This window comes from Panicum hallii, chromosome 4 (genome assembly GCF_002211085.1).
Source record: "Panicum hallii strain FIL2 chromosome 4, PHallii_v3.1, whole genome shotgun sequence".
Classification (NCBI taxonomy): Eukaryota; Viridiplantae; Streptophyta; class Magnoliopsida; order Poales; family Poaceae; genus Panicum; species Panicum hallii.
In genome coordinates, this window is record NC_038045.1 from 52,020,106 (window position 1) to 52,042,244 (window position 22,139).

Below are 22,139 nucleotides of genomic sequence, written 5' to 3' on the forward strand. Positions count from 1 at the left end.
AATCATATATTTGGATTCGGTGACGCACCCCTTAAGTGGCGGCTAAGGAGGTTCATCGCCACCTTAACATAGTGCGCTAACTGTTGCTTCTAAAAATCTTTACTCTGCTAAGATAATTTCTAGAATGTTATTTAAATTATATATATACATATATATATAACTTTTACAAGATAATATAGAAATTATATAGATCTTGTTACTTTTATAGGTGTTTCTAGATAAAAGATTTTTCACACAAATGATATTTTGATTTCTACACAGATGTTTTCTCTTCAAGAGAGACCCAAAACTTCAAAAGGGCTCAAAGTTCCTCCTCCCCCTTTGAAAAAGGAAATCCACATCACCTTGATAGCCCATCTAGGCCCAGTCAACAGGGCCCAAAGGCTCGGCCCGGCTCGTGTCCTCTCCTTCCTTGGTGGTGAAGTCCCAACTCCCCCACGGCGTCTCGTCTCTCGTGTCGCGCACCAACTTCCAATTCCTCCTCCCACCTCCGCCTTCGCCGTCGAGATCTCGCGCGCCCGAGCTCCAGCTCGGCCTCGGCCTCGGCCTCGGCCCCGCGCCCGCCGCCATGGCCACGCGGAACCGGACGCCGCTCTACCGCAAGTACCGCGACGCGCTGCGCCACGTCCGCTCGCCGGCCGGGGCGCCGTCGTCGTCCGGCGGGGGCGGGGGAGGCGGGCCGGTGATCGAGATGGCCTCGCTGCTGCGCTCCGACCGCACCTACGCGCCCCTCAGCACCGACGACCCCTCCGCCTCCAGGTGCCACAACCCTCCGACACCCTCGCGCATCTCGTCTGCTCTCTTCTCTCCTGGACATTAGCGAGGTAGCTAGCCGCGACGCGCAATTACGAGATGGGAGTTGCTCAGCTAGATCGAGCGGGCATGTGACCATGCGAACAACTGTAGTGGGCTGATTGGCGGGTGATTCAAGGGAATTGGTTGGACCGCAGATCACTACTCGCCCATTAGCTTCTCTGATCTAGTCAACTTTTCTATATTAGCTAATTACAAGGCCAACGACCTGTGTAGCATACGGCCGATTTGCTTTACTGGGAAATGGGGACTTGGATCACTAGATTGATCGAGCAAATGGAAGACTTGTTGATCGGTGGCTTAGGTTAGTAAGCAGGAATGGTGCGTTGCGAAGCTTAACTACTTGCGGTGATGTGTCACTGGTAGGACGCCTCACTGGTGATGTCACGAACTATCTGGACTGACATTTGGTGTCTGGTGTTGCAGTAGAGGTGCCGTGACGGTCGGGCTGCCCCCAGCCTGGGTGGATGTTTCCGAAGAGATATCTGCAAACATGCAGCGGGCAAAGATGAAAATGGGGGAGTTGGCTAAGGCACATGCCAAAGCCTTGATGCCATCATTCGGCGATGGTAGAGACGATCAGCGAGCAATTGAGGTTCTCACACATGAGATAACGGACTTGCTGAAAAGGTCGGAGAAGAGGCTGCAGAAGCTGTCCATGAAAGATTCATCGGAGGATTCAAATGTCCGAAAGAATGTCCAGGTGATGATAAAGCTTTTATTTAGCATTGGCAGTTACAAGTTAAAGAGTGATAATTTTCTGATATTTTGTTTGACGGACAAAATACCTGTTGACTGTTATGTGCAGCGTTCTCTTGCTACAGACCTGCAAAACCTCTCAATGGAGTTCCGTAAAAAACAGTCAACTTATCTAAAGCAGCTTCGCCAACAAAAAGAGGTTTCTTTCTTTTGTTTTCAGATACATTAAGTGCTGATATGCTGCTTATGTAACCCTGAGTGAGATGCTTTTTTTGTGAATACCTTTGCAGGGTCAGGATGGTGTTGACTTGGAAATGAATATAAATGGGACGAAATCTACATTTGAAGACGATGAGTTTGAGGATGTGGTATGCTTTTAGTTTTACATGCTGCACGCTTGATTCTGTAATTCTTTTTTTCTCTGCATACTAGATATTAACATGAGGAGTACCTGTAGTTATTTGTGTTGAATCTAATGCGTTCGAAGTCATTATTTCATTCTTTATTTGTTACTTGCTCACTCTCTGGTCTCTGCCTCTCGGCAACCCCTTGTGACTTCCGTATTAGTCAAATCAAGATTTGCTTCATTTATATCCATAAACATCGAAGATTGTAAAATTTGAAAGGAATAATGACAGAGTTGTGCCCTATGTGCAGTGGTAATTGTGCTTAAATGGGTTAGTCATACAGGTTCATTGGTCAGAATTAGGCTATGTGGATGCTGACATAAATTAAGTGGAGCTGGAAATGGTCAAATGGATAACTCTCTGCTGCTTCCCTGAAATCTTTTTTTTTTGGCACTGATGAATGATGATATCTGCATCTGTGTCTGGAGAACTTATTTATTTGCTGTAAACCTATATGCTTTGGATAATGTAAAAGAGAATTGTAATTGCTGAATAAGCTTGGATTCTAAGCTATAGGCAAGCACTGAGCTAGGACCATATCCAAGAAGGCTAGAATATCTTCTGTTAATTTACCTTGTAACTTCTGGACTGATTAAGTGGGGGTATGGCCCATTAGGTTTCATTTCAAATATAGTTCTCAGTACAGCTGGTTTCCGTGTTCAGAAATAAGAAATCTCAAATGAAGTTCCTAAGTGCTGCACGTTTTAACCCACCTCAACTCATTGACTCTCCAACAAGATGTGTATACAAAGAAAAGCGCGTTACTTATAAGCTGTGTACCTTTATGTGAGTAAAATCATTGAAGTTTCAGCTCTTTCTTTATCTTGTCGTGGCAAACTGCATTAGTCTAATAAACATAACAGCATGCCCCTGCATTAGCTCATCTAGAATATAGTCCCGTAAGATGGTTCGTTCGTGTAAATAAAACTCTGCTTTCATTGAAAGAAAGACGCTTTAGGAAATTTCTTGGCATAATATATCCTTTTATTTTATCATTAAATTTTTCTTTCTTTTTTGGAATGTTTATATTCATGAATTGTATCTGATCAGGCTGGATTTATATTTGATGTGCTAGAAAATACTTGTTGGGATTCAAACTATTAAATGATGAGAAGTCGAACAGTTCTTTATATTTAAACTGCTGGTTTTATTACCAGGGTTTCACTGAGGTTCAGATGTCAAAACTCAAGAAAAGCGAAGCGTTCACCAGAGAAAGGGAGAGAGAAATCGAACAGGTTAGTTCTTTATTTCTTTGATGGTTCCGCTAATCAATTCTATGCTATATATATTCTCCTCTTGATGTCACATTTTCCTGAAGTCTGTTTGCTATATTGTACACTTGTTGTTTGAAGGTTGTCGAATCAGTCAATGAGCTTGCACAGATCATGAAGGATCTTTCAGTTCTCGTGATTGATCAGGTATATAAAATCCTGATTAATTGTCATGGATCAGTGTTGATTACTGGTTGGGGCCAGACTTTTGATTTCTTCTTTGAACAGGGAACTATCGTTGATCGGATAGACTACAATATACAGAACGTTGCAGCTTCTGTTGAGGAGGGTTACAAACAATTGCAAAAGGTTTCATCCTCAAACCACCTTTACTCTCACTAGTAAAAGGGTATCCCCTTTGTAGATTTCTGTATAATGGACCCTCAGTAAAAAAAAACTAAACTTTATTGCTACATCATGATTCCAGGACTTTAAGCTGCAAAATGATAATATGAACATATGATGCTTATAGAGTAGCACGATAGGTATTTTGGAAATTTACTCTTTTGGTATGTCTCCAGGTTGCTGTAAGAAATGTCATTGAACTTGTTTTTTGGCCAATATTATCTCTAAATACCCTGATTGTTTTTCTAGATTAATCATAACAGGTATTTTTGCAGTGTTATATACAGTACTTATATATCTTGAGCAAATGAGTTGTGAACTTGTGATTAAGAAAACAGCATCTTGTGCTTTATTTCCCTGACTGTAAAAGATGACACGTTTACCGTGAACAAGGGCAGTAAATTTGTAACCAGGCCTTCAGTTTACTGCTTACCGCAGGCACTGTCTCGTGTCTTTATGACCTCTCTCTTTCTCTCTCCGCATTCATACTAAAATGTGTTGCATACATTATTTTAGAGGTTTCACAGCAGTCATCTGTGCTTCACTTGCAGAATCTAATGATCATAGCGTTTCTTGAAATAAAGAAATAAAGGAAAACAGTTGGCAGCATCAGTCTCTGAAGCTTGCAGTCTAATATCTTGGTCCTCCTGTTCTGCAGGCTGAGAGGACGCAGAAGAAAGGGGGCATGGTGATGTGTGCCACTGTCCTTGTCATTCTGATCTTCATCATGATCGTCCTTCTGATTTTGAAGAAGATCATTTTCTGACATACATAGCTATCTCTTTTTTATGGTTGATGGACGGTATCCAAGCTCATCTACTCCTTATTCGAGTGAGGATTACACAGTGCCCTGCATATTGGGAACGCCGCAGTTCGTTTGAATAGCGCGATACGACTTACTGATCTGAAGATGGTTCTTCTGCCCATATCCATAATGGCTGGGGCAGCAACTGTCCTCAGTCCTCGCCACAATTTTTTGCAGCGCTGCAGATGTAGAGAGGTCTTATTCATACATGCCTCATTTTTTGGGAGAAAAAAATGTGAAGAGTTGTGTTTGACACATTTTGCCTTCCTGATTGTCTTGGAGCAACCAGGTTAGGTTTGTGTACGCCTCTGTATAGAGTGAGTTGTATCATCCAGTTCTCGTAAATCAAAAAGTAGCTTCAGTTCCTGTTCACCACTGTTTGATTTCCTGCATATTTTTTCTGGTCGTTCTTTTTTAGTGTTCCTTCTGCCCTCCATTCTGAGCTAGTGTCATTTTATTGTACCAGAGAATTCTAACATTTTCGCGACATCTTTTCTTCCTTTTGTGTTCATGCTGTATCGACTTGGTGTAATCGTGTTCCTTGGCCTGCTAACATGTACCTGACAAACCATGTTTCCTTCCATGCTAAAATGCAACAATGGTTTCTACAGCATGTGGCTGGAAATTGCAATGGCATTTTCTTTTCAGGTGCTGAGGCAGCCAGCATCCTGATGCTGCCAGTTCATCACACAAGATTACCGCTGCAATCAGCCTGCAAGTTCATCTGCTGATTTTTCTGATTATTATTGATGCAACCTGGCTGCAAGCTTATCTGCTGATTATTGTTGAGTGAGCCACAAGGGTCTGCCTGGAGCTCTGAAGGTCAATCAGTCAACTACCTGCTCGGTCTCTCCCAAAGCCAAGCCATGGATGGTTGCAGCGAGGGAATGATGGTACGTGCTGGTGGTGATGTAAGATCCTCGGGTGTGCCCCCCAACACCCACACCCACACGCACATTGTAAGAGGTAATTGAATCCAGCCTCGTCTTGTCCTTTTTGCCTCCATTTATAGTGCCTCTGCCTGGCTCAGCTGCTGCTGCAACTTGGGCAGCACCCCAGCAGAGCTCTCTATGTATCTACTATGTTTTCAGTTTTTTCCATCTTACTATCTCCTCATCCTAGGCACACCACCCCTATCTATGTTTTCTATTGCTTTTGTAGAGAGCCGGAGAGGGAGGGGGCAACCCTGCCTGCAGACTGCCCTATCAATCTTACTTAACATAGAGAGAGAGGGAGGGAGAGAGGGGGAGAGAGGGCGAGAGAGAGGGAGGGAGAGCGCAATTGCTAATTTGTTACTTTTAGGATCTGGTAGGCTGATACACCCACGGGAACTCATTCATCTTTTGGGGGTTACCTTGTACTATAAGGATCGAAAATACTGAAAATGTGAGAAAGGAAAGGCAGTGCTGGTAATAGCGGCGACGGCCGTACCGGATGCAGGACCTTGAATGCTCTGCCTGCGTCTTGTGTCCGTCCGTCGCTTTCCTTCTCCAGCCCTCACGTTGATCCCTCCCTGCGTTTACGCGGTGACAGTACAGAGATTTACTGGGGTCGGTGAAATCTTTGGCCGCTGTAGGTGGTAGTACAGACGAGTCTAGTAACCCCATTCCATTCAAACCGGTACGGACGGCAAGTAAAAGCGTGGGTTTAGCGGTGTGCTTGTTTGTGTGCCTCTGCTCTGAGGTGGTGGTTGTTGTTGTTCTTGTTCTTGTTGACGCAGCAGTGGGTACGTCTGGCCTTTATTGTACGCCTGTACAAAACAGTTGCTGTACGAGTATGCTTTTCCTGTGCTACATACACTGTGCACGGACGTACGCTGGGGCTCCCTGGCGGTGTACAAACTTTTGTTGGGGGCCTCTCGCCTGGCATGACTGGTGCCGCATGATTGTGTCGCTGGGGCTCCCAGTTCAACCTCCCTAGTGATCAAGGCTCCTTTGTAACACCATTGATCAGCTAGTCAAGCCTTGTTACGTGGTGCTCCACCGAGCACTATTCCATCCACCTCTCGTTAATCCTACATCCATCACGACCATTCTAACCTTTGGTGTCCCGCACCCCCTATCCCTTCACACCAGTAGTAGTACGACCAGCAATTTCTCGTTCGTAGCCTTTCAACCTAACATCTCCTACTAGGATCCCACATGTTGCTTCCTCTGCTCAAACCCTAATTCCCTAATCCTTCGATTCCGACGAGAGCTGCACTCTACTTCCAGCACATGCATGTCTGCTTACAAAAGGTGCAATCAACCAACCACCAAACCCGGCATGAAAGAGGTTCATAAAAAGGTTGCATGGAAGTCGAGGAAACAGAAGGGGAGGGACATGGAAAATGGGAGGGGGTTGGAAAAGAAAAGAGAGGTGAAAACCCGAGGTTGCCCCTGGAAGGGCAGCAGGGGGGCAGGGCAGGCCCCGGCCCCCGGGGCAGTACAAGAAGACAGGCCACCGGACAGGCGGGGTGAGGCCGGCGGGATACCATCGCAATCGCAAGCAAAGCAAATCCAAGCGGCTTCCTCCCTCCTATCTGCAGATCCCCCCACCGACTCCCCCTCCCTCTCCACCTCCATTAATGGCCGCCACCAAGAACCCTCCAACCCCCACCTGACCTCCCTCCCGACTCGCCTCCGTCGCCGTCCGTTCCCCACGCCGTCTGTCGGTACGTTCTTGGTCGGCCTAAAGGAGGAAGGGAAGGGTGGGGGGGTGGAGCGAACCGGTGGGGCCAGGCCATCGATGCTGAGCTCGGCGTCCTCGGCGGGGGCGGGGATGGGGGTGGGGGTGGGGGGAGGGTACCCGCCGCCGCAGCGCGGGGCGGCGGTGTTCACCGCGGCGCAGTGGGCGGAGCTGGAGCAGCAGGCGCTCATATATAAGTACCTCATGGCCGGCGTCCCCGTCCCGCCCGATCTCCTCCTCCCCGTCCGCCCCAGCCCCCATTCCGCCGCCGCCGCCTTCTCCTTCGCCAGCCCCGGCGCCGCCGCGTCACCATTCTACCATCACCACCACCCGTCCCGTGAGCTCCCCTCGCTTGCACTCCTCTGTTCTTACTAGCTTATGCTTATCGCCTTGTGATGCATCAGGAATCTCGCTGAAATGGATGCGTGCTTGCTGGGATAGGGGCAAAAACAAATGGTTTCTTTTGGATTTTCTTTTTTTTCATTACCTTTTTGAGGAGAAATAGATCGATCTTTTGCCTGCTTATTGGGATTGGTTTGGTTGTGCTTTGCCGATTTATGATGCTTAAGCATACAATACTAGCATCTGTCGATGCTTAAGCATATGCGGGCATCTGCCTGTTTATATGGATCTTTGGTGTTTTGTTTTCCGTTTGCTCAAGCAATGAGATTCTTTATTCAAACTTTTAAACAAAGTAGAGCATCTTTGCATCGGCTCGGTCAAATGTTTTTTTGCTTTTGATATAACCCAGCACATCTTCATTACAATAATATTGAATGGATGCCGACGGTTTTGTGGATTCAGTGTGACCCATCTGTGGTTCCTGCAGTGAGTTACTACGCGTACTACGGGAAGAAGCTGGACCCGGAGCCGTGGCGGTGCCGCCGCACCGACGGCAAAAAGTGGCGGTGCTCCAAGGAGGCGCACCCCGACTCCAAGTACTGCGAGCGCCACATGCACCGTGGCCGCAACCGTTCAAGAAAGCCTGTGGAATCCAAGACCGCCTCGCCTGCGCATCCGTCGCAGCCCCAGTTGTCCACCGTGACAACGACGACCCGCGAGACCGCGCCCCTTGACTCCCTCACAGCAGGGGGTAAAACTCATGGCCTGTCTCTCGGTGGGGCTGGCTCATCGCAGCTTCACGTCGATGCTTCGAATGCTCACTATCGTTATGGCAGCAAGTATGGTTACACCCAACCTCCCATTTCGCCTCTCATTATTGCTGTTCAAAAATGCTCATTGAACAGGTTTGACAAGATTGCCTCGTTTGGTTGCAAATTATACTGGAACACATCTAGGTTTCCTTGCATGATTGGATGGGTTCGGAGTTACTAACATATCATTTGAGCTAGACCAATTATTGATGATGCCGTGCTTTCCCTTGGTTCTCTTTGCGCTGTTGTTGCAGAAGTACAAAAGCACATCTTCCACTCAGTTCTTGCAGTTTTAACCCTTTTATTATTATATATTAATCTTTTGTAGTTTACTTGTAAGGTCAACTGCCTTGCCTGCTATGCCCTGGGCCCTGGCTGGTTCTGTTATCTTATAGATGTCTATAAATTTATATGTTCTGGAGAACTATGGCTGGCAGCTGCCATGTCCATGCCCACTACAGCTTAGGCCTGCCTTTTAGACAGATACATTATTGACCCCCTTTCCTGTACATCATCTTGCTTCCAGACATTATTTGTCATGTGTCTTATTGATGTTGTAGTTTTTAACTTTGTAATTATTTAGGGATCACTTAACACTTATTGGCAATTTATCTGCATTTATTTCATTTCATTCGAAGCAAATCAATATATAGCTGGTTGTTGTAGACAGAATGGTCATACTAGAGTGCAAACAATACTTGCTGATTTGACTAGTTTCAATCAGCTCATAATTATTCGTAGCAACTTGTATTTTTCACGTATCCATAACTGCTTGATTGTGCAGGTACCCTCTTGGAGCTAAAGCTGATGCTGGCGAACTGAGCTTCTTCTCCGGAGCATCGGGAAACTCCAGGGGCTTCACTATTGATTCTCCAACAGAAAACTCATGGAACTCCCTGCCGTCCAATGTGCCCCCGTTTACACTGTCAAAGAGTAGAGATTCTGGTCTCCTGCCTGGTACCTACTCCTATTCCCAGCTGGAGCCACCGCAGGAGCTTGGCCAGGTCACCATCGCCTCCCTGTCCCAAGAGCAGGAGCGCCACTCTTTCAGCAGCGGAGCTGGTGGGTTGCTAGGAAATGTGAAGCAGGAGAACCAGCCGCTGAGGCCCTTCTTCGACGAGTGGCCTGGGACACGGGATTCATGGTCGGAGATGGACGACGTGAGGTCCAATAGGACCTCTTTCTCAACGACTCAGCTCTCAATCTCCATCCCAATGCCCAGATGTGAGTTTCCAATGGGTCTGGTGTTACCTTGATCATTTCAAAAATTGTTTTTTTGTTTACTGCTCTGAATCACATTGGATGTGGACTGATCATGCGGATCAATTTTTTTTTGCAGGCGATTGAGAAGCTCGTGCTGCCTCTAGGTGGGGGTCGTGTGGCGTGCATCAGCATTGTACTCGCCGTTAGCCCTAGCTATTTCTTTCACTGTATCGCACTAAGAACTCTCTGTAAGAGCAGGATCCTTTATGGATCAATGGAGCCCTTAGAACTCCATCCCGTTTTTTAAGGTATTACCACGCTTTGTATTGTACCCGGACCCAGGACCGCCAGTTGTCGATTGCAGTAGATGTTTTAATCTGATTTTGTTCTGATAAATGGATGCAAATCTGATGCTGTGTTCGTATTCGAGATAGGCCCCTTTCTTTTTTTCCCCTCGTACGAACTCAACGCGGACGTGACGTTCTGCTGCGTTTATTCAGTATCTCCTCTCTTTTTTTAGGGAAAAAAAGGACAAAAGGTTAGAAAAAAGAGGGGAGGAGAGACGAAAGCCCTGCACGTGAGGGTTGAGAGCCTGGCCTGGCCGGCCTCTCGTTGAAAAGGGGGCGGCGGAGTGGCTCCGAAGTTCGCAGCAGCTTTTGAGCTGAAACCGGCACGGCAAAATATTGCATCGCCGAAAAGGCTGCGGCGCTGCCGCTGTTGGCGAGCCATTGGCAGGTGTCGCTTCCATCTTAAAGGGCATAGTCAAACGTGATGCCCAGAGGAAGCAGGAAATCAATCACGCCGACCATAATGCCCAGAGCCCAGTCGGCATCGGTACTCGCAACGGCGTCACGTCGTGCAACAAAGAAAGCTTTGCGGTAGCAGCGGCGGCCATGCCTCCTCTCCGTCTGCCCGTCACCTCACTCACCCACCCACCTTTGTATGTATTGTTTGCCCAGAAACCGATGCATCCGCTTGCACCCAGCAATCAAGACGGCATCATCATATAGCACGACAATAAAAAAAAAGCAACACGAGATGCAAACAGTTCTGTTTGTATTTAGCCGCATGTCACGATTCATACAAAGACCGACTGAACAAACAAACGAACAGGCAAATGCAGGAACATGGTCGTCCCGAGTCCCAGGCACAATGTAATGTATAGCAGAGAACAGAAAGCATAACTAAACACAATGTCCCATGGAGGAGGGAGACGCGTCCAGCCGCTCTCGTAGGTCACAAACCCTGGAGCCCCCAGGGTTGAGGGGAGCCGGGACGCCTCTTATTACTCATCACGAACAAGCACGGTAATAGTAGACACTGCTGGGCTCTGGACAACATCCGTCGCTGCAAAGGAGCTTGGTGGTTTATTGCGAGGGGAGTGGTGGCGAAGTGCAGTGGCGACACTTGGGGTGAAGGCGGAGCGTCAAATCTGTTTCTTGGAGGCTTCAGCTCACGAGCTTCCTCGGAAGGAGAGCCCTGTCACCTGGCATCTCGTAGGGGCGCCGGAAGGGGTCGGCCGGGCCAGGCCACGCCCTGGATCCCACGGGCAAGGGGCGCTTGATGGCGCTCCCGTGGGTTCTGGCCTTCAGGTCTGTGAACCTCTCGGGACCCAAACCAGACACCCTGTTGGGGCCCATTGACAGCTGAGACAGCTTCTCAGCGAGGTCAGGTGCGCGGGGGCTCTGGTCCTTGGCAAGGTAATTGCCTACAGATCAAACTTTGCAATGTTAATCCAGAGTAACTAGACTCGTTTCAGGTATGCAAGCAGAGAATGTGAGGAAGCAGTACTCACCATTACTCCTTACGGCTGCTGGTCTCGACCAAGACTGATTCATCGCGTTCGCCTTTGTCACTTTGTGGTTAGACTCCGGGGGCTGCAGAGGATAATAAATAAGTTATCGAGATGCTGAAAATGTAGCAACCAAACTATATGAACAGCAAAAGATATAATATTCACCTGATGATCCAACTCCAATTTCCTGTGCGCACCAGCTGCAACATTGACAAGTTAGAAAAAGTATGAACTCCAGAAGCAAAGCCACAAATCCTTCATAAAAAACTGAGTATGCCATGCCAGCCCGAATGGACTACCTGCTCTTACTGGAGCGTTATTGCTCAGGTACGAGTAATTAACTGTTGGCCTCCCATTGGGTACAGTCCCCATGGAGTACCTCCTAGCATTCTTCTGGTCCACAGCTCCTTTAGCCCCAACTATAAAAGTACAGATCCATTATATTAACTTGTTTATAAATGATGTACTCATCTATTAATGAAAAAGAATATGAATATGCAGATCTGAAGGATAGTGAGATACCTGATGGTGGTGTTGATGCATATCCAGTTGATTTGAAGCGAAGTGAAGGAGGGACATAGAAGCATGGCTGCAACATACAATGCTGGTAAGGCAAGGAAGTAAATTAATTCATCATCAAGTAGTATGGAAATCTGTCAGATATATGACCTGGAAGAAGGGATGCTGCAAAACCTCCACTGCTGTTGGCCTTCTACGTGGATCCCATGAGCAAAGCCACTATTGGAGATAATTTGGTACCCATCATTTACATTGGACACTTTAAACAACAGCAAAAAGGTAGGTACAATTTAAGCATAGAGGTAGGGAATATTGAATGTCGATACTTACCGAAATAAGGTTGATTGCATCTTCACTTGCTGAGGGAATCACTTCCGAAAGATGTATGCTTTCACACTGTACAAATATGGCATTACACATTTAAGTAACATTAACAATCACTAATATCTTACCAGAGAGAGGGAGAGATCCATCTCTATACCTGAGGAAACTGAAAACCGATAGATGCTGCAAGCTGCAGACCTTCAGGCCAAGTGCGCTGATTTGGAGTGCCAAGAATGCTACAGATTTTGTAAAGTTCATCTGCTTCACTGAAGAAGATAAAATATGGAGTTAAATAACCCTATAGAAATAATAACTTTGGAGCAGCATAATCAGTTGCTGCTGAGAATCAGGAGTTATTCAATATCAACTTTCTGTAAAGCATATTACTATTTTGATGATACAGAAAGGACAGCATTATATTCTATTATCTTTTATTAATATGGCTAACGCTAACTGTATCACTTATGCATACTTGTCCTAGCAAGCAGTCCCAGTTCATTAGGGAGTTTTATATGTTTGATCAGTTGGCACACATGTGTACCTTGATCCAGGAAAAAGAGGTCGAAGCGAAAAAAGCTCCGCAATAATGGCACCCATTGCCCACATGTCTGAAAATGAGATGAGGAATAAACACATTAATAAAATGGCACCAATTTACTTTCTTGATTTGTGGTAAAGGCTAATTATTCTCCACTTACCAACTGCTGCATTATAAACAGTAGCTTGAAGAAGAACCTCAGGGGCACGATACCTAGTTAATAGTAAACATCAGCACATTTAACCTATTATTCGGTGCACTTTAAGCAAATATAAGACTTGAAATATAGCCTACCAACGAGTGGACACGTATTCTGTATACGGTGGTTCAGAAGAAATCTCACGAGCAAGCCCAAAATCCGCTATCTTGATGAGCTCCTTAGTAACCAGCAAATTTTCTGAAATTGCATAACTTACAAGATCAGTAATGAAGGTTGATGTTTGATAACAACAATGAACACATTACACGTACATTAAACAAGGATCAGTACTCCAATATTTCATTATTTCCACTTTTTATTTCTTTTGCTCTTATAGACACACAGCTCGTAGTAGTATCCATTGCCAACTACCATGATGCACTTCCTGGTTCTGTAATGAACCATTCACTCTATGCAACTACATCATACATAGGGCATGAACAGACAACATTTATTGAAGTTGCAAGTTCATTAATGTATAAATGATAAATGATCCGTAAACTACTCACAGAAATTGAAAATCACCGGAGGGCAACCACAACATCCTTATCTCACTACAGCAATTTCAAGCTTTCATACAAGGTTTGTTTAACTCAACAAACTCATGTATACTAAAAGGATGAAGCGGATGAAGCTCACATAAAAAAATTACCAGACAACTGTGTTTGAACTCATATGTGAGAGCTTTGTTTTTGCAGCAAACAGTACACAGAGCTCAACTGTTTTAACATTAAATGTAAAATCCAGTGCAAAATCACAATACCAGGCTTAAGGTCACGGTGAAAATATCCACGTTGGTGCATGTGACTCAGAGCTTGAAATATTTGAAAGCACCAATTTCGGACTTCAGTCTCTGAGAAGGGCTTCCCTCTGGTCTTCATCAGCTGATAGAGATTGCATTCCTAACATCACCATAAAGAACAAAAAACACAAACCTCAGTCACCTCACAGACTACAAGCACAGAAACAACACACGAACAAGGGTTATGAATTGACCATATCACCATACCATGTACTCAAAAACAAAGAACAACATGTCGTTCTCTCTTATGACTTCCTTGAGCTTCACGATATTTGGATGGTTCATCCTTCGCAGGGACTGATAACAAAAAGTAACTAACTCAAGAGAATGCCACAGAACACATGATAGATATTAGACAGGTTACAAAGAAACAAGCACCTTCACTTCACGGAGGTTTATGCACTCTTCCCAAGAATAATATTTTTTCTTCATTTTCTTTATCGCAACCTATCAACACAGGTATGTCAATGAGGTGAAAAGGCAGAAGAATGGGCAACCAAACTGTGTGGCTACTGGGTTAAAAAAATTGTAACAAAGAAAAAAAATGGGCAAGCCGAATGACATACCACTTCACCACTTCCTTTATGGATTGCGCGCCAAACGCTCCCAAATGTTCCATCACCAACTTCCTTGATAATCGTATACCTGCAACTCAATACAAAAATGAGGTAAGCAGACATCCGAAGCAGCTTAGACAGGATTCCAAGTTCATAATCATTTGACGATGGAGGATATTTACCTCTCCATTTTATTAGCTGGTGGTGCACAAAACTGCCCTTATTTTAGAACAGTTGTATAGTCACAAACAAGACTCATATATGTATGACAGCAGTGTCTTTGGATGTTAGACCACCAAATTCACTGGAGACTCTTCTCAAAGCTCTGTAAGCAATACCCATGCTTTGTGACAACAAAATCTTCAACACCTCTCCTCTGAAATTAGCACATAATGGATCAGGGAGTTGTAAAAGTAAATAGAATTACATTTTCTAATTTTGCAGTATAGACGAACGATGAATGGACCATGTCTACATTAGGAAGTGCACAAGTACCTAAGGTTATGCCATCGCAAAGTGAAGCTTGATGACGCGTAACCAATACACACCAAACTTTGGACTGATCAAACTGAAAACTTACAGTGACAGGGTAGAACAAAGCTAGCAGCAACAAAGAAAACCAGAACCTGCCAAGGGAAAAAGATGCATGAGAATAGATAAAGGCGGGATATACAATAATGCTAGTAGCTTCTCCAATGAAAGGATACCTAGAGCTTATATGTGAGGAGGAAGCTCTAAGTGTTAGGTCCAAGTGTCCAAAGATGTCTTGACGGTAACTTTTGCTGGCTGACCAATGCCAAGACAAAGATTACCAAAATGTTGCCAGAGAAACAGATCCACCATGCTCAAATAAGTGTGCTACAGCTGCACTGTAATCACTAGGCAACTCTAATGTCTGACAGCATGGGACCAGGCACAGTAGTCACTAAGAGCAGTTTGGTCCTCAGGTGCAGTTGACAAAAGAGATGACAAGGAAGTCTCCGTAAAGACAAAACCTCCAGCCAAGAACTTCCTCGAGCAGCGAGATGTGGGATACAGAGGAACTTGCTGCGTAAGGGGTGTACTCCATGTCCTTGCCGAAAATGCTATAATTCCAGCGGAGCGCGGTGATGAAACCTGCGTAAGTATAGAAAGTGGTAATTAAGCAACAAATCGCCAGGTTATGAACATGTGAAAAAAGAAGTTAGACGGGACAGCGGAACCAAACTACATAGAGCATGGAGGAGATCAAAATAAATAAACAGAGAGCAAGCATGTGTGGATGCATTCAACAACAGTTGATGCCAAGGGATTCTCCTACAATAAGCAATGTTGTATTTATCAATTGTTACTATGCTCAAAGGTCTCAGCAATTTTGATTTAATTTATGATTCATATCTCTCATGTTGAACATCTTCATATAGACGAGTGCCAATTAGCATAAACTTCTGATACAACAAAAGCATAGGAACTGGACATAACTACAGGCACACCAAAATCTACATCTATCACAAGCTGCGCAGTCCCCCAAAACAAATCAATTAGCCATCGCGCCGAGCATAAACCGGTACGACCATTAACCGATGCGTAACTGAGCATGTTCAAGTATGATAACGCGCCAGAATGGAGACGAAACCCTAAACAAACCGAACCCCTAACAATATAGAGAATCACGGTCGAATTTCACAAATCAAACACTCACACGACCCCTACGCACACAAATTCTTCAACCTCCCACGGAATTTGAATCAGAGCAGTCCCCCGGAGCTCGCCAATCTCGCGCGGATCCGATCACACGAACCGCGCCCCTCACCCCTTCGCCCGGATCTCACGACGCGCCGCGCCGATCGGTCAACCACCCCACGATCCCCCACGTCCCCATCGACCTCGCCGAATCCCAACCCGCCTACATCCCAAATTGAACCCACCTAACCAACCCCCGCCGCTCCCCCCGCATCAATCAATTCCGACCGGGCCAGGCTCGAATTGGGCGCACCTGGGAGCCTCTCGGCATAACCGCGCGCCGCCGCCGCCGCCGCCGAAGGGTCCAGGGGACTTGTCCGCCGCCGCCTCCAGCGCTGATGGTGGTGGGGGGAGGGACGGGTGGGGTGGGTCAACACCGCCGCGCGCGGTGTGGCGGGGGAGCAGCCGGGGAGGAGTGGACGGACGGAGGTGGGTGGGTTGCTTCGGGGATTTTTCTGCCGCCCTTCCCTCGCCTTTAATTTATCTGCCCGTCCGTCCAACATGGCGCGTGGTTTTTTCGCTCCGGTCCCTCTACGACTCGGATATCGCAAAACCGGACTCGCCGCGGTTTCCACGCGACCACCTCGTGTTCTGCGACGCGAACATCGTGGGATCAGCAAATGTTAAGCTCTTTCACAAGCTTGGTGTGTTTCATCCGTGCTTCTACCTTTTTTTTCTTATCTCTCTAGTTTGTGTTTCCTTTTAAAAAAAACTTGTGCTTCCGAATTTTATTTTATTTCTTACCTCTCGAGTTCAGTGGCACCACTCCGTGAACTCGAGAGGTAAAAATAAAACAAATGGTGTTCTTTGACTTTAACACCATTTGTAAAAGAACTTGCCTTCATAAACTGATTCTAGTTTCTTTTAGATCTACTGTCATTGGTTTCAATTCTAGTTTCTTTAACAATGTCAACTTAGCTTGCTCTGTCACCGTGACGTTGAGACGCTAATACAGAAGCCAACAAGCTGTGGGCCTTGTTGCAGTATGAGTTTGTTTCTCCCTTGGACTCTTGATTCTGAATGTTTGAAAAGAAAGAAGACACAGGAGGGGCTCAGATGGATTGAGCGCAACTGAAATAGTCCGATCAGTCGAACAAATCTCCACCTCTGACCATCCCCTCCGCAATTGTATGTGTTATTGGTGGTTAGAATTGTTAGATAAGCTCATTCGGACTGAGTTCTGTCTTCCTCATACATAAACTATACAGCCCAACTGTTATTCTACCAATAATCTTTTCTTCACATTTTTGTTTGGTTGATCGAAGATTTTATTTTACAGAAAAAACATTTCTTTTGGTGTGTGAGTTCCCATGATTTGCTCTATTTATATAGTTTTTTCCACTTCAATAATTTTTGTTCCAATTGAAGTTGTAGAATTTTTTTGTAATAGTTCTTACATTTAATTTTAGCCTTTCTCTTGAACATGAGACATTTCTTCCTATTTATAAAAATTGGCCCACCTTCATAAAAATGTTTTCAAAAAATGCTATATAAATATATCCACATACCATGTCATGAAAGTACAATAGTTACAAACTATGCGGGCTGGAGGAGGAGGTATGGTTGGTCCGTAGCCCGTGGATCAACTCCTACATATCGTTAATTCTTATGCATTTGCATTTAGTTTTTGCTTGGTGACTTTACATGTGCTCTACAACTTGTTGCATGAATGCGTGTAGAATACTTTGAAACAGAAAAAAGACGTTCGACATATCACCTTATTACACAGAACTATATAAGCTACGGACGGGGACGCTAACCACAGAGTTTGAATGTTTGATCAATTTACAGTACCTTAACAGTACAAGAACACGCACAACCTAGCCACTACACGAGACCGATGGAACCGTCGACATCTACTACCTCACTTTCTGGTGGGCCTGCCGTTGGCGTGGCGGCGGCCTCCTCGCCGGGGTTCAGCGCGTCCCACGCCTCGATCGATCCAGGTCGACCTTGCCGAGCTACTAGCTTGTCCCTGACCTGGTGCGAGAGCGCGACGCGTAGCACTTGTGCACGGTGTCGCAGCCCTCTGGCAGCACGACGGCCTGGAAGAAGGGGATGATGTCCTCCTGCCAGAAGATGCCCTTGTACTCCTCCTTGAGGTTCACGAACGGGTTGCTGGCCTTGCTGTGCCAGATGTGTAGGGCAGCCCCCTTCTTGAGGTTCATGCCGCACATGGGGAAGAGGGTGCCCTTGGTTGGGGATGGTCATGGCGGCGTCGACGTATATATATGTACCTCCCGTTCCGCTCCAGTGGCTTCCCCAGCTGCGTCGGCGCGTCGTAGTCTGGGACGATGTTGAGCCACAGGCCGTGCGAGACCGCCGTCGGCAGCCCCTCCCGGAGGCTGAACGTACGGGTACCCCCCGGACGAAGTCGGCGCCGGCGGCGTAGGCGTCGTAGAGCGTGTTGAAGAAGAGCGGCGGTGGACGGGCGCAGCAGTTTCCGGGCATGCTGCGCCACCGCGTCGACGTCCCCGGCCCGCCGGCGGGGTCCCTGGTCACGAAGCAGTCGTTGTCTCGATGCCTCGATGGTGTAGATGTACCGCGCGTTTCCTGGAGACCAGGTAGCCGAAGCAGCGGCACGCCGAGTCCTTGAAGGAGATGCAGGACGCGCGGGGGGCGAGGATCCGGTCGATGTCGGCGCGGTTGTGGAGCTCGTAGTCGAAGCGGTGTCACTGCTCGACATGATGTACGCCAGTGCGGCGCGGTCGGCCAAGCCGTGGCGGTGTTCGACGGCATGGTGCGGCGCGACGTGTACACGTACGCACGCGTCCATGGTCCTGGGGCTCGCGGCGCACGGCGGCGCCGAGGACGCCCTAGCGCTGTTCGCGGCCGGCGTGCGCCCGAACGCCGTGGCGCTCCTCGGCCGTCGAGCGAGCCGAGCGGGTGATGCAACGACGACGGCGACTCCGGGGACTACGTGCTCATGTAACATGTACGCCTCCAGGGGACGGCACGGCCGAGCGGTGCGGGTGAGGAAGAAGATGAGGAGGAGCAATCTGACCAAGGAACCGGGTGCAGCGTCATCGAGATCATCGACGGCGTCGTGCACGAGTTCCGGCCAGCTCCATCACGTGATGCATGCCAGATAAATCAAGTTCACCTTGCTCTTCCTAACATACTAGATCAAAATACCAAACACAGTGTCTTCACACAGACTGAAATGTTATGCTGAAGAACTTTACCATTAGCAAATAAATAAAGAACTTTAAGAATGTTCTGGTACAAGAAAACTGGTAGAACCAAAACAATTGAAAACACTTCGCACCTAAAAACATCCCTATACCTCTCACATGAACCCCACCTGACACTATCAAACTGGTAGAAAGTTTTCTGGTACAAGAAAAAACCGTAGGCAGCAAAATACTTATGCCGTTTTCCCTTTTCTTTTTTTTTCACCGACATTTTCCTTTCCCGCTCTCGTACCCGTGACCAATCCCGCCCCTCAATCACGCCTCCCACCTCTCCTTCCCCGCCGCACGCGTCCAAGGGCCCGATGTGCATGGCCACACCCGCTCCTGGCCATCGTTCTAATCGCGGCGGAACTACTCGCCACCGGCGGCAGGCCGGCAGCGGAGAAGATCTTACCTTGCTGATCTACGGCATGCGCGTTGGCATCGGTCCAGGCCATTGAAGCGAGCTTGACATCCAGACGAGAGCTAGCTCGTAGGTGGTTGAGGTCCTGAGGCCACGTCCGCCGCCCTCCGGGATCGAGTCCTACGAATCCCGGGGCTCGGCTGGAGGCGACCGAGGCGACGTCGGACGGCCGGCCATCGCCTTTGCCAAGTTCTACTGCCAAGGTATTTTGATCACAGACCGACCCCGGCTGGCTGCTTTGCTCTTTCTTGATGCGTTAGGTTCTCGCAATTTCACTGTTTCTCTTCAATTTGTATATGCGCTTGATGCTACAGATATAGTTGGATCCAAAGAGTCTGTTCCATCAAGAATTAGGTCCGTGAGGCTGGGAGAAGCTCTATGATCCAGATTTTTATGCCAAGTTGACATGTAATTGGAACGCCGCGGAGAGTGGTGAGATGGTTGCGCTGCACTCCTAGGACGAAACAGGTGCTTGCCCAGATTTCTCTCATTTTTGTTCTTCTCAATTTTGCTCCAACCATGGAACAGCAATGACTCATGGATGGAGTGCTTGCAACTGGTATTTTATATGCTTTAGACTCTACTTTAGTTGTCTTATGCGACACAAATTCTCTATTAGATCCGCTGCACATTAAGCTTTTTGAATATAGGAGGTTTAGCTAATTAAACTTGCTAGAAAGACAATGGAATTTTGATATCTAGACTAACCGGTTGAATAGTATTGGCTTGAGATCCTTTTTTTCTTTTCAACGGAGCAGCAGGGAAGGCCCATACTGAAATTTATATAGAAGATATATATGTGTACAGGTTTTAACGGCCCTAGGACCAAAAGACAAAAAGAAGAAAACATTAAGATCCCATTCTTGATTGTCCATAGTGGTAATTTTGCGGCACATTAAGATTCTTTTCTTACTAATTAGTTGCGCTAATCTGATTCAAGGAACCCAGAATTGAATCACTCTTAAATTCCTTTTCATATTCCATTGTATTAATAATATTCTTTGTTTATACCAATTCCAGGTACATGCATGACTGATATGGCCAAGTTGAATGCAAATATGAGGCAACAGTGAACTTGAACCATCATTAAGTAAGCATGTTCTAATTTTTGGAATATAGATTCAAAGTTGTTTGAATTGCAATGTGGCTCATTGATATTCTGGCTTGTTTTTGACATGAGTGGATGTATTTTGTTTTTTTATATGAAACACAGGGTACTATGGCTTTGTTTTCCTTCACATTGTTTAATGCAAGGTTTTTCACTATCTATAATTGGTTTCTTGGAATCTATTTGCTGCGAAATTAATTGAGAAGATATGTATGCTGCCATGTGAATTTGTTTTTGTTTAGTATGTTTTCTGATGCAGACCTATTCGTTTTCAGTTGAGCTATGGTTTTATGATCCGCTAAACACGTGCACTCTACTAGATGGTTACCCAACAGAGAACAGATTTATTGTAGGTGTTTATTCTGGCGCAAGCCTTCTGAAATCTCTTCGATTCTAGGAGTAAGCATTTCAGTCCATTAAAGTCACTGAATATTTTTTGGGCATCTTATTCTTCTTACTTACATCTCCTGATGGCAAGTTATTTTTTTACAAAAATGGCTGCATGTTTGTAGGATCGATTCAATACCCATGATCATTGTTGCATTGTAGAAATTTTTTCTTTGCCCTTGTGAATGATGTTTAACTGACAGGCAGACATTGAGGTCACCATGCAGGTTGCTTCCTTATACACGAAGACCTGAGGGTGTCACACGATCCTCATGGAGTGACGGGGCGGGAGGCTGATGCGAACACCCGGCCGACCGTTGTCGCTACCGTATCTGTAGGGTGTCACGCTGATCATGATCTAGGTCTTACTACTGCCAGTGATGCTGTTCATACAGAGGCACATGTTGGCGTGGGATTGTGGAAATTTATGCATTTTAAATATAATTGTGATATTGGTTATATTTTTTGTTATTAGATGATTTTAAATTTTTGTGATGTTAAATGTTGGTTGCCCAATAAAAAATATTGTTTATTAGATATCTTTCAAATTATATCCTTGTTGCGCTTAATTCTTCACTACAAATGTAAAGTTACTGTTTACCAGATTTTATAAAAACATGTGCATGCCGCACGTGCACTTTACTAAGTAGCAAATAAAGAACTTTTAGAATGTTCTACATCGAGGAGTTATGGAGTTTGAGTTTATTAGGTTCTGTTTGGCACGGCTGCGGCTTCTTTAGAAACAGCAGCTCCGGCTCCAGCTTCTCTAGTGGAGCGGCTTATTTGATGGAGTTGAAGTCGTTTTGAAAAATATTTGGCAAAACGGCTCATTCAACTGTCAAATGTTCACGCTACCATTTTTTTCCTTCTATTCTTTTCTTTTTTTCTACTCATTTTTATTTTCTTCATTCTTTCTCATCCTTATCTGCTCTTCTCGCCGCTCACGTCTGCTCCACGTGTCTGCCGCTCACCCTCCGCCCCGCGTGTGCCCCGGCCTTCGCGACCTTGCCGCTTGCGCTTGCCGTGGCTGCACTTCCGCGGCCGCGCCGCCGCTCGCGTTTGCGGTGGCCGCACCTCTGAGGTCACATCACCGTCGTGCCTCCGTGCGCCCCGCCGCCCCTCGCGTTTGCCGTGGCCGCACGTTGCTCGCCCTTGCAGTCGTCGTGCCTCCACGTGCGCGCCGCCTCTCGTCCTTGACGTCGCCGTGCTTCAACACCCGTCACCGTT

General features: G+C 46.4%; 3 protein-coding genes, 1 long non-coding RNA gene and 1 pseudogene across 6 annotated transcripts; 3 read left to right on the top strand and 2 right to left on the bottom strand.

The window, feature by feature from the left end:
- The first annotated feature begins 428 nt into the window (after positions 1 to 428).
- LOC112889345 (syntaxin-43-like) lies at positions 429 to 4,712 on the top strand. The gene is made up of 8 exons (XM_025955928.1): positions 429 to 759; positions 1,240 to 1,516; positions 1,622 to 1,711; positions 1,803 to 1,880; positions 3,077 to 3,154; positions 3,272 to 3,337; positions 3,419 to 3,499; positions 4,194 to 4,712. Exons 1-8 carry the CDS (start codon positions 569 to 571, stop codon positions 4,299 to 4,301), a joined length of 969 nt encoding a protein of 322 aa, XP_025811713.1. The 5' UTR covers positions 429 to 568; the 3' UTR covers positions 4,302 to 4,712.
- Positions 4,713 to 4,955: 243 nt separating this feature from the next.
- Positions 4,956 to 9,760, top strand: LOC112889344 (growth-regulating factor 5-like). 3 transcript variants are annotated; one of them, XM_025955925.1, is made up of 4 exons: positions 6,664 to 7,344; positions 7,837 to 8,188; positions 8,946 to 9,385; positions 9,501 to 9,760. In XM_025955925.1, exons 1-4 carry the CDS (start codon positions 7,068 to 7,070, stop codon positions 9,506 to 9,508), a joined length of 1,077 nt encoding a protein of 358 aa, XP_025811710.1. In that variant the 5' UTR covers positions 6,664 to 7,067; the 3' UTR covers positions 9,509 to 9,760. The 3 variants fall into 3 exon arrangements, with proteins under 3 accessions (XP_025811711.1, XP_025811709.1, XP_025811710.1); XM_025955926.1 differs by lacking the exons at positions 6,664 to 7,344; positions 9,501 to 9,760 and adding an exon at positions 4,956 to 5,306 and having other exon boundaries at positions 8,946 to 9,417; XM_025955924.1 differs by lacking the exon at positions 9,501 to 9,760 and having other exon boundaries at positions 6,638 to 7,344; positions 8,946 to 9,417.
- Positions 9,761 to 10,400: 640 nt separating this feature from the next.
- LOC112889261 (cyclin-dependent kinase F-4-like) lies at positions 10,401 to 16,280 on the bottom strand. The gene is made up of 19 exons (XM_025955804.1): positions 16,074 to 16,280; positions 14,806 to 15,214; positions 14,594 to 14,724; positions 14,281 to 14,474; positions 14,108 to 14,186; positions 13,920 to 13,988; positions 13,749 to 13,838; positions 13,503 to 13,641; positions 12,835 to 12,937; positions 12,701 to 12,753; positions 12,544 to 12,610; positions 12,160 to 12,268; positions 12,009 to 12,074; positions 11,829 to 11,897; positions 11,682 to 11,748; positions 11,459 to 11,578; positions 11,325 to 11,359; positions 11,160 to 11,241; positions 10,401 to 11,072 (listed from the first exon to the last, which is right to left on the bottom strand). The coding sequence occupies exons 4-19, from the start codon at positions 14,286 to 14,288 to the stop codon at positions 10,813 to 10,815; spliced, it is 1,416 nt and encodes a 471-aa protein (XP_025811589.1). The 5' UTR covers positions 14,289 to 14,474; positions 14,594 to 14,724; positions 14,806 to 15,214; positions 16,074 to 16,280; the 3' UTR covers positions 10,401 to 10,812.
- Positions 15,042 to 18,492, bottom strand: LOC112890655 (annotated as a pseudogene).
- Positions 18,493 to 19,311: 819 nt separating this feature from the next.
- On the top strand, positions 19,312 to 20,624 carry LOC112891052. Its single transcript, XR_003228401.1, has 3 exons — positions 19,312 to 19,620; positions 19,732 to 19,885; positions 20,438 to 20,624. It is a non-coding gene; the product is annotated as an uncharacterized LOC112891052 (long non-coding RNA).
- Positions 20,625 to 22,139: the final 1,515 nt, after the last annotated feature.

Excerpts from the sequence above, each read along its gene's own strand:
- LOC112889344 (XM_025955924.1), top strand. The coding sequence starts at position 6,663 with ATGGAAAATGGGAGGGGGTTGGAAAAGAAAAGAGAGGTGAAAACCCGA. Across the intron at positions 7,345-7,836 it reads CCATCACCACCACCCGTCCC|TGAGTTACTACGCGTACTAC; the intron begins GTGAGCTCCCCT and ends TGGTTCCTGCAG. Across the intron at positions 8,189-8,945 it reads CACTATCGTTATGGCAGCAA|GTACCCTCTTGGAGCTAAAG; the intron begins GTATGGTTACAC and ends TTGATTGTGCAG.
- LOC112889345 (XM_025955928.1), top strand. The coding sequence starts at position 569 with ATGGCCACGCGGAACCGGACGCCGCTCTACCGCAAGTACCGCGACGCG. Across the intron at positions 1,517-1,621 it reads ATGTCCGAAAGAATGTCCAG|CGTTCTCTTGCTACAGACCT; the intron begins GTGATGATAAAG and ends TGTTATGTGCAG. Across the intron at positions 3,500-4,193 it reads GTTACAAACAATTGCAAAAG|GCTGAGAGGACGCAGAAGAA; the intron begins GTTTCATCCTCA and ends CCTGTTCTGCAG.
- LOC112889261 (XM_025955804.1), bottom strand. Across the intron at positions 13,642-13,748 it reads TCTTTGTTTTTGAGTACATG|GAATGCAATCTCTATCAGCT; the intron begins GTATGGTGATAT and ends TGGTGATGTTAG. Across the intron at positions 11,579-11,681 it reads TGCATCAACACCACCATCAG|TTGGGGCTAAAGGAGCTGTG; the intron begins GTATCTCACTAT and ends GTACTTTTATAG.